The 11,562-nt window shown below is 41.9% G+C and overlaps 2 protein-coding genes across 13 annotated transcripts in view; one reads left to right on the forward strand and one right to left on the reverse strand.

Annotated features, from left to right (window-relative positions):
• Positions 1–11,562, reverse strand: part of CASK (calcium/calmodulin dependent serine protein kinase) — a 420,545-nt gene that overhangs the window by 182,210 nt on the left and 226,773 nt on the right. The gene's annotated exons all lie outside the window — the stretch shown is intronic.
• Positions 9,791–10,819, forward strand: GPR82 (G protein-coupled receptor 82; the record flags this gene model as incomplete). The annotated part of the gene is made up of 1 exon (XM_084617079.1): positions 9,791–10,819. The coding sequence occupies one exon, from the start codon at positions 9,791–9,793 to the stop codon at positions 10,817–10,819; it is 1,029 nt and encodes a 342-aa protein (XP_084473205.1).

Below are 11,562 nucleotides of genomic sequence, written 5' to 3' on the forward strand. Positions count from 1 at the left end.
TCTTTCTTGAGTGGTAACAGCTAATTTAGACCCCCTCATTTGATTTGTATAGTTGGGATTATGTTTTCCAGAGTGCATTACTTTGCATTTATCAGCATTGAATTTCATCTGCCATTTTGTTGCCCAGTCAACCAGTTTTGTGAGATCCTTTTGCTAAGAGCTATACAGTGGAGTTGCATCTTATGCAGGGGTTAGGTTCTAAAGTCAGCACGTAAGGCGAAAATCGCGTAGAGTCAAAATTACCCTTGAAAATCCCTTAAATCACCCATAAATACAGTATACTGTACATGGTTGTGTATACACCCCCTGTACAGTAATATGTATACAGCAAAGTACAGTATATAATAAAGAGTACATATGCAAAATATTTTACAGTACAGTACTGTATTTTTAATTACAGGGGGTCGTCAGGGCTTGACGTTGATCCAGGAGACGGAGGTGATGGAGAGTTTGGATGATGGAGACCGAGTCGTAGACGAAGTGGTTGGCTCTGGTTCAGCTCAAGAAGTTGATTGTGTAGGCTCATCTGCTGCTGGTTGTTTTTCCTTGAAAAACATGGTGATCGGCAACTGTCGCTGTTGTCTCCTGAGCTGCTCAAACATTTCTTGATACAGTCTCAAATCGTCCGCAAGACTACGTGTGATTTTGAGGCTTCGTTCCATAGACGGATCATATTCAGAAATTAAATAATTCAAGTGTTTCGCTGCTTGGAACACTTCAGCAAATTGAGGAAGATTCGAACTTGCTGGCTCTTCCTGTTCATCGTCCTCTTCTTCTTCTGTAGACGATCTTATCAGTTACTCTAACTTTTCGTTAGTCAATGTTTCTCTATTGCTGTCAATTAATTCTTCAATTTCTTCCTCAAGGATGTCGACGAAGCCATCACCACCCACTTGCCTGGCCACCTGAACAATGCGTTTCACTTCTTTGTCAATGGTCAGGAAACCCTTGAAATCATTCACACATTCTTTCCATAGGTTTCGCCAACGTTGCATTGATTGTTTCAGGCTTGACTGCATCCATTGCCTATTTAATATAAGTGATGCAATCGGCAATGTTGAAGGACTTCCAACACTCCATCACATTAAGATTGGGATCAGCATCCATAGCACTACGTAGTTGTGAGAACATAAGCCTCGTGTATGTGGCCTTGAAACAGCGAATCATGCCTTGGTCGAGAGGTTGGAGGTGGTATTGGGCGGGGGGAGAAAGACGACTTCAACGTCGTTATGCGCACACCGGAGTGCTGCAGGGTGGCGAGGAGCATTGTCTACGATCAGCAACACTTTAAAGTCAAGTCCTTTCTCTTTGAGGTACCGCTTGACCTCCAGAATGAAACACTTGTGGAACCAATCCAGAAATAATGCTGCCATCACCCAAGCCTTTTTATTTGATTGCCAGAACACAGGCAGGAGATTTTTGTTCTTACCTTTTAGGTCACGGGGATTTTCAGCTCTGCAGAGCAAGCCCGGCTTTATTAAATGCCTAGCCACATTGCCACAAAACACAACAGTCACACAGTCTTTAGCTGCTTTGAAGCCAGGGGCTTGTCTTTCTGATTTTGAAATGTAAGTGCAGTTGGGATTTTTTTTTTTTCCCAGAAGAGCCCAGTCTCATCAGCATTAAACACCTTGTTTCAGAAGATGGCCCTTTTCTCCTATGATTTTCTTTAATTGTTCAGGGTAGGCTTTTGCTGCCTCTTCATTGACAGATGCAGCTTTGCCAGTAGTCGGCACGTTTTTGAAGTTGAAGCGGTTCCTAAAACTGTTAAGCCAATCTTGGCTGGCTTTAAATTCCTTCTCATCAGAAGGCTGTCCCTCTCCAGCGGGAGGTTTGAACAGCATGTAAAAGCTAAGAGCCTTTTCTGGCAACATGTTGCCATCGATAGGCACATGTTTACGGTTCATGTCTTCCAGCCATAAGTTTAATGCCTTTTCAGTCTTCACCAAAGTCTTATCACACACCTGGCTCATCACCTTAGCAGTTATTGGAGCACTTGATGCCACGGCTTGACGAATTTCTCTCTCTCTCGAATCTTGATGGCACGGATGCTAGATTTGTTGCAGCCATATTTACGCGCCACTTGGAGACCGACATACCGTCTCTCAATAAGTCCAACATGGCCAGTTTTTCCTCCAGCGTTGGAACAGATCATAGAATATCAGGGTTGGAAGGGACCTCAGGAGGTCATCTAGTCCAACCCCCTGCTCAAAGCAGGACCAATCCCCAATTAAATCATCCCAGCTAGGGCTTTGTCAAGCCTGACCTTAAAAATATCTAGGGAAGGAGATTCCACCACCTCCCTAGGTAACGTGTTCCAGTGTTTCACCACCCTCCTAGTGAAAAAGTTTTTCCTAAAATCCAACCTAAACCTCCCCCACTGCAACTTGAGACCATTACTCCTTGTTCTGTCATCTGCTACCACTGAGAACAGACTAGATCCATCTTCTTTGGAACCCCCTTTCAGGTAGCTGAAAGCAGCTATCAAATCCCCCCTCATTCTTCTCTTCTGCACACTAAACAATCTCAGTTCCCTCAGCCTCTCCTCATAAGTCATGTGTTCCAGTCCCCTAATCATTTTTGTTGCCCTCCGCTGGACTCTTTCCAATTTTTCCACATTCTTCTTGTAGTGTGGGGCCCAAAACTGGACACAGTACTCCAGATGAGGCCTCACCAATCTCGAATAGAGGGGAACGATCACGTCCCTCGATCTGCTGGCAATGCCCCTACGTACACATCCCAAAATGCCATTGGCCTTCTTGGCAACAAGGGCACACTGTTGACTCATATCCAGCTTCTCGTCCACTGTAACCCCTAGGTCCTTTTCTGCAGAACTGCTGCCAAGCCATTCGGTCCCTAGTCTGTAGCGGTGCATGGGATTCTTCCGTCCTAAGTGCAGGACTCTGCACTTGTCCTTGTTGAACCTCCTCAGATTTATTTTGGCCCAATCCTCCAATTTGTCTAGGTCCCTCTGTATCCTATCCCTACCCGCCACCGTATCTACCTCTCCTCCCAGTTTAGTGTCATCTGCAAACTTGCTGTAGGTGCAATCCACACCATCCTCCAGATCATTTATGAAGATATTGAACAAAACCGGCCCCAGGACTGACCCCTGGGGCACTCCACTTGATACCGGCTGCCAACCAGACATGGAGCCATTGATTACTACCCGTTGAGCCCGACAATCTAGCCAACTTTCTATCCACCTTATAGTCCATTTATCCAGCCCATACTTCTTTAACTTGCTGGCAAGAATACTGTGGGAGACCGTGTCAAAAGCTTTGCTAAAGTCAAGGAACAACACGTTCACTGCTTTCCCCTCATCCACAGAGCCAGTTATCTCGTCATAGAAGGCAATTAGATTAGTCAGGCATGACTTGCCCTTGGTGAATCCATGCTGACTGTTCTTGATCACTTTCCTCTCCTCTAAGTGCTTCAGAATTGATTCCTTGAGGACCTGCTCCATGATTTTTCCAGGGACTGAAGTGAGGCTGACTGGCCTGTAGTTCCCAGGATCCTCCTTCTTCCCTTTTTTAAAGATTGGCACTACATTAGCCTTTTTCCAGTCGTCCAGGACTTCCCCGGATCGCCATGAGTTTTCAAAGATAATGGCCAATGGCTCTGCAATCACATCCGCCAACTCCTTTAGCACTCTCGGATGCAGCGCATCCAGCCCCATGGACTTGTGCTCGTCCAGCTTTTCTAAATAGTCCCGAACCACTTCTTTCTCCACAGAGGGCTGGTCACCTCCTCCCCATGCTGTGCTGCCCAGTGCAGTAGTCTGGGAGCTGACCTTGTTCGTGAAGACAAAGGCAAAAAAAGCATTGAGTACATTAGCTTTTTCCACATCCTCTGATACTAGGTTGCCTCCCTCATTCAGTAAGGGGCCCACACTTTCCTTGACTTTCTTCTTGTTGCTAACATACCTGAAGAAACCCTTCACTGTGAAGGGATCACTGTTTCTTCGGCTGAGCACCAGATGAAGTAGTTGGCTTGCATTTAAGGGCCATGTTGTACAAAAAATACATATCTTTAAACACTAGAATCACACTCAGTGCGGCGAGATGCTCCCACTATGAGAGGCATGCGGGAACTGAGACCGACTGAGGGAACAGCAGATTCACTTCTCTCATCTCACGCTCACTTCGGGGCATACGCTCATTGAGTGGAATGGTGGGCAGAATCACCTGCACTATTTACAGGTATCTTGTTATTTTTCTTTTTTTTTGCTGAGCGTGTATAGTTGAATTCGCGTCAGTTAAATGAGCGTATGATGCAACTCACCTGTAGTCTGTCTTGGACTTAACTATGAACAGTTTTGTATCATCTGAAAAATTTGCCACCTCACGGTTTACCTCTTTTCCAGATTATTTATGAATACATTGAATAGGACTGGTCCCAGTACAGACCCCTGGGGGACACCACTATTTACCTCTCTCCACTGAAAACTGACCATTTATTCCTACCCTTTATTTCCTATTTATTAACCAGTTACCAGTCCACGAAAGGACCTTTCTTCTTATCCCGTGACATCTTACTTTGCTTAAGAGCTTTTGATGAGGGACCTTGTCAAAGGTTTCCTGAAAATCTAAGTACGCTATATCCACTGGACCCCCCTTGTCCATATGCTTGCTGACCCCCCTCAAAGAATTCTAGTAGATTGGTGAGGCATGATTTCCCTTTACAAAAACCATGCTGACTCCTTCCCAACAAATTATGTTCGTCTATGTGTCTGACGATTCTGTTCTTTACTATAGTTTCAACCAGTTTCCCTGGTACTAAGTCAGGCTTGCTGGCCTCAAATTGCTGGGTTCACCTCTGGAGCCTTTTTAAAAATTGGCATCACATTAGCTATCCTCCAGTCATTTGGTAGAGAAGCTGATTTAAATGATAGGTTACAAACTACAGTTAGTGTAGTTCTGCAATTTCACATTTGAGTTCCTTCAGAACTCTTGGGTTAATACCATCTGGTCCTGGTGACTTATTACTGTTTAATTCATCAGTTTGTTCCAAAACCTCCTTTAATGACCTCAATCTGAAACGGTTCGTCAGATTTGTCACCTAAAATGACTCAGGTTTGGCAATCTCCCTCACATCCTCAGCCATGAAGACCGATGCAAAGCATTAATTTAGTTTCTCCACAATGGCCTTATCGTCCTTGAGTGCTTCTTTAGCACCTCGATCGTCCAGTGGCCTCACTGGTTGTTTAGCAAGGCTTCCTGCTTCTGATATACTTACAAATTTTTTTGCTATTACTTTTTGAGTCTTTGGCTAGCTTGTTCTTCACATTCGTTTTTGGTCTTCCTACTTATATTTTTACACTTCACTTGCCAGAATTTATACTCCTTTCTATTCTCCTCACTAGGATTTAACTTGCACTTTATAAAGGATGACTTTATACCTCGCATTGCTTCTTTTACTTTGTTGCTTAGCCACGGTGGCACTTTTTGGTTCTCTTACAATGTTTTTTAATTTTGGGTGTACATTTAAGTTGAGCCTCTATTATGGTGTCTTTAAAAAGTTTCCATGCAGCTGGCGGGATTTCGCTTTTGGCACTCAGAGTGGAAGGATCCCCCCAGATCCCAGGACACACAGGATACATCTACACAGCAATTCAACACCTGCTGCTGGCCCAGGTCATCTGACTCGGGCTCGTAAGGCTCAGACTGTGGGGCTGTAAAACTGCAGTGTAGATGTTTGGGCTTGGACTGCAGCCAGAGCTCTGGACTCTGTGAAAAGAGAGTGTTCCAGAGTCTGGTCTGCAGCCCAAGCCTGAATGTCTACATCCCAATTTTAGAACCCCATAGCCCAAGCCCCATGAGCCTCAGTCAGCAGACCTGGACGAGCAATGGGTGTTGAATTACTCTGTAGACATAGCCACAGGGGGCAGGGAGGAGGGCTCAGATCCCTACATAGTGGTAGCATTCCCCAAGAGCCCACCACACCTATGTAAGGGGAGAATTTGGGATTCATAGACCCCCCCATCCCTAAACTCCCAACTTCCTCTGCCACCTCTCCCATAGTCCAGTCCATCCTATTCTTTCCCCTCCACTCCCTAGAGCTCCCATCTCTCTTCCTTCCCCCACTACCCATTGCCACTTATCTTCCTCCTCAGACATCCATCCCTTAAAGCATATCCAAATTCTCAAATCTATTCCCATCTACTCTTGTAGCCCTAGTCACCCATTGCCTCCGAGCACACATTCATATGTGTAATTTGTTTTTCAAAATTAGCTTGAGTACTTTCTGAATTATCTGCTATACCCAGATTACATTTCTCCAAAGAAAAAAACAAAAAACTCTTAACCAAGGCAGATTTCCTCCAAATTTTTACAGTTCATTCCCAGATTTCTGTTCAAGGTGGGTTTCAAACTTCAAAATTGCTAGAATCTGAACTTTATGAAATCTGTTTTTTACCCCCAGAGGGTTGTATCTCAGGAACCCCTTGCTCATATGACCCCAAATTCGGATCAGGTTTGTATCCATGTAAGCATCTGGATTTTAGAGGACTTAGAAGAGTCATCCTTTAAGTAGAAAGGGCTCTGTTATACTATTGTATGAAATTAATCAGCAACTGCTTTCCTATATCTAAATCCCCAGCACAGGATAATGCTGAAATGGGGACATTTTTGGAATGATAGGGGGAAGGGGCTCTACACGACCATTAGTAGCAAAAGAGGCTCAGATAGGTATTAAGTGGCTCATTCACCTTGACGAGATGGCCTCAGATGAAAGAACACAACTCATGGAGATGGACACAGCCTGAAACAATGGCTCTGAGACAAGTGAACTGCTCCATTCATGTCAGTGGGTGTTCTGATCCCCCTCCTCAGTGCTAGAGAGCCTGTGGTATGTGGCAGGCATGCTCATTTTCATCTGCTTACCCCAGTCTCTGCAGTATGCTTTTTGGTACATGCTCCCAGAACACCTGTTCTCAGCTCCCCCAACTCAGAGGGGCAGGGCTTCCCCAGATCCTAGCTCACATGAGGGGTAGGGAGAAGGGCTTAGACCTCCCCAGAAGAGCAAGCCCCCCACCTCAAACCTAGTTCACCTTATTGTGGGCAGACTACCATTGAGGGGCAGAGCCCCCCCCCCCCCAATCCCAACACACATGAAGGTAGGGAGAGGGGTTCAGAACCCCCGCAAGAGAGGCAGCTCCCTAGATATTAGCATATACATACAGGCGAGAATGTTGGGTTGACAGGCCCGCCTTCCACTCACCTCATCTCCTCCTTTCAAGTATCCCTGGCCTCCCATTCCACCTAGTCCCACCCCCTTAAACCAGCCCTTCTCTCCTCCCACCCATCCTCATTTATCCCCTCCCCTTGCTGCAACCTCCAAACCTCTCCCCCATACTCCCCTTCTCAGCAAGCATTTGGATGTCTAATCTCCCTCCTTCAAAACATTGATTACATTCCCCCAAAATTAACCCCCATGCCTTGCAGAGGCAGATTTTAGTAACATACTTTCAAACATTTTCCAGATTTCTGTCCTAGGTAGGACTTGACACTAGCTATGGTGTGTGTGTGGGGGGGGGGGGGGAGAAGAGGAAACGGGTCAGGATCAAAAGCTTATTGCTTATCCCCTTGCATTATCCAGCTTCAGTGAACTTTCTGAGGCTACAAATCCTCTTGGCTCCCCTGTCCATGCACATTCAGAGTTATCAGTTTACCCTGTGATTATTAGGCATGAGCCTAAAATGACAACTAAACGCTTTGGCAAATGTACTGAACCACCCAAAGGAGCAGTGATTGCCATGCACTCTCTGAGCATAACCCTCAAGTGAGGGAGATCTTTGTGTCAGGATCAAAACCCTAGTTTGATCCTCAAGTCTGGGGGAAAAAATATATGGATAGAATAGGTCAGCCTTAAGAAAAGTTGCAATATGAATCAAGCATGACCGTTTCTCAACTGCTCACCCCAGTCTTGTTCTTGGTGCATGCTCCCAACATGCCTGTTCTCAGCTCCCTACTGGACGGTAAGAGAGAAGGACTATCTCAGGAATCCTTTGGTCAAATGATCCCAGATATGCATTACTAACTCTACTCCTTTCCCCCAGAGGCTCACCTAATTTCAAGGCAATCCAAGTAACTATGGGTATTTTAAAGCACTTAGAAGAGTCAAGCTTTAAACAGAAAGCTGGTCTTAACCTCAACTATAGCAGACCTGTACAATAAATTCTGAGAACTGATGAGTAAGAAATACACACAGATCCTTTTTTCTGATTTTAAGAAACATCCCCTTCCCTCCACAAAAGTAAGCATAAGCAGAAAGCAGTTTTCAGACAGTGGGTTAGACTGAAAAGGAAATGCTTCAAACAGAAACATCTGGTCTTTGAGGTGGAAGGTGCTTACAGTTTTCATAGGTAAGTTTAATTGTTAATTCCTTATTTTTTTTCATCTGTACATACAAAAAAAATCAGAATTAGACTGTGGGTTAATGACTTCAATAGTTACTCTGGATTTACTTTACTTGAACAGCAGAATTTAGCTCAGTTTCTTTAAAAATCCAGATATTAACAAGATGCTAAATGGGAACAGTTACATAAGAGTTAGTTTCATTTGAGAGTTACCGGGGCTGTAAGGGGTTTTGCACGGCATCATTTTTAAACAAGCCTTTTGAAACTTTTTGTTTTTCTGACATTGTATATTTAGCTTTCTGTATCTTCCTTTTGTAGCTTTGCATGTTTATACAAAATCTTCTCCACGCTGTGGCTAATAACTCTTTTTTATAACAGTTTTAAAATACAAATATTTTATTTTATAACTTTGGAATGTGGATAAAGTTTTTCCATGAATTTATAAGTTAAATAAAATCTCATTAGGGATCTAGTTCATTAACAAGTAAGATATACATGAAGGAGAATATCGCTATCTCCAACTCTTTCAGCTTCACTCCACACTAGCAAGATGAAACAGTTTATATGGCAGAAAGCCATGCTGTCACTGTTGAGTACTTTAACACTGCTCATAAGCATTAGATTCCTTATTTACAGCTGGTAAACACAAAATAAAAACTAAATTAAACTGGCCAAAATTTAAACTTGTGGAATGATTGCTGAAAAATCTGATCAAGTTTGAAATTATTTTATAATCAGACCAGACCGAACGTGATAGCTATAGCTGCATGACCAGGGCTCAGAACAGAGGGGTGAAGAATACTGGAAGTTTTTTCTTTCACCGCAAACTAAATCTATGTGGCCAGCATTTTAGTGTCATAGTACATCTCCAGTACTTATTTGCGTGGAGACAAGGGAGTGCTACTCTGCATTTCCGCAATCAAAATACTACTTTACATGTATTTAGCATCTTTCATTTGACAGTATTAAAATGCTCTAGAAGTACACTATTGTCATGTTATAATTCAGGACATTGAGGTACGGAGAGATTGAAGTACTAGTCCACAATCATGAATTACTGTCAGAATTTGGATGAAAATCCAGGTTTTCTGAGTCTCTACGTGCTATGTTATTGGACTCAGGATTTATGATCTAAGACCTTGGATAGTTAATGTTATACTACTTTTGTAGTATCCCTGGATCCGTATAAAAATGTAATGTCAACTCAAAAAGAAACTGCAATTCCACTATCTTGCTGTGTCAAGATGATAACTTCCAGGAGGCTAACTGCTGGGTATAAATATTCAAGAGCCTGAGGGAAGGAAAAGAAATTGTTAGCAAAATTATGAGATTAGTAAATATGACAGCCATTAAATACAGATTACAGAAAAAAATAACTCCTGCAATTGTTTTTCAGCTCAGGGAGCATTGTTTCAAGAAAAACTGGGATTAATGAAAAATTCAACATGTCTTCTTCAACCATCATTGGCTTCTACAGTAGCTCTGCCAATCATCTATTCTTTCCTATTTACTACAGGTGGTTTTGGAAATATTCTCTCTGGGTGGATATTTTCAAAGCACATATCTACAAAACGAACACAGAACATCTACCTGACAAATCTTGTTATTGCAAATTTATTTGTATCTATTATGATGCCTTTTCTCGCTGCCTACTTTGCAGATGGCTATCAGTGGGAGTATGATTCTGTGCTATGTAAAATAGTAAACTACTTTGGAACTCTGGTTATGCAATCTAGTATGTATGTCAGCATTACAATTTTATGTTGGACTGCTGTAAGTCAGTATGCAACACTGATGAAAAATAATGAACACACACAATATTCTCCATCAGTTAATGAAAACTTCTTCTATAAATGTCTACTTGAAAAGTTTCGGCAGCCAAAATTTGCTAAATACTTGTGCATCAGTATATGGATCATTGTACTGAGCATAACTGTACCAGTTATAGTGTATGACTTTCATGTACAGCCTGATCATGAACAAGTTGACAGATGTTACCACTGGAAGGCGGAATATGGCGAACGCACTTCAAAGACCACAGTTCTTATTGCTACTGCATGGTTTTTTTTATTTTTTATAACAGTATTATTCTTATACTATTCCCTTGTCAATCACCTGAGTAAAATACAGAAAAATACTTGCATTGGAAAGAAACATCTAATTTACAATACAGTAAAAAGAAACATTTTTGTCATCCTGCTTATATTCACTGTCTGCTTTCTTCCATATCATATTTTTAGGCCAGTTTTTTATGCACTGCTTCTTAGTGAAGACTGCCAGATGATGAACTATTTAGTGGAAGCAAAAAACTTTCTTACTTGTCTTGCAGCTGCCAAAAGTAGTTTAGACCCTGTTATAAATCTTTTATTAGATAAAACATTTAAGAAGAGACTGTACAATCGCTTTAGAAAATCTGATCACAAGCATACACCTAATATTGAAGAGACTACACAAATGTGAAGAAGGAATAAGTAAAAATCTTAACTGGACATACTTCAGGACAAAAACCTTTTTGCCAGACATAGCTACCTACAACAGAAGAATTCTTTCCATCTACAATGAAAATGAAATTTACAGATAAAAGATGAACTTATAGAATTAAAAAAAAACTGCTTATGAACATTAGACCTGTTTATTCATGTTTGTAACTTTGCTGTTGCTTGATGAACCTTTATACCTCTTACAATGAACTGTGCACTATCATTTTGCTTACACAAAATGAAAAAGGGATTACATTTTATGTTTGAACTATACACATTGATTATTTCCAATTTGGAGAAACCAGAGATAAGGTAAGTGAAGGGAGCAGACAATAGATCAAAAGGTAATAACTTGGTTCTGCTGTATTGTCACATAAATATGCCAAGGGTTCAGACACTGGTCTCCCTTAGTTAAATTACAAGGACAAAAATTACACAAAAACCCCCCAAACTAGACACCCACCTACGGTTACATAAATAATTAATAATGACTGTTATTAGTCTCACTTCAAAAGCTGGTCTTACCACACAGATTAATCTAAAATATTTAATTTATACAAGAACGATCATAACCAAAGAGATGATTTATATAAATATATAACAAGACTGCATAAATATATGTACAATATTCGGACATACCCTAATGTATACAAAAACTAAGCTTAAGCAAAATAGAGAACAGTAAAGTGCACACACAGTGTACCTGAACTCAAATACTATCGG

This window comes from Lepidochelys olivacea (genome assembly GCF_965140295.1).
Source record: "Lepidochelys olivacea isolate rLepOli2 genome assembly, chromosome: 1".
Classification (NCBI taxonomy): domain Eukaryota; kingdom Metazoa; phylum Chordata; order Testudines; family Cheloniidae; genus Lepidochelys; species Lepidochelys olivacea.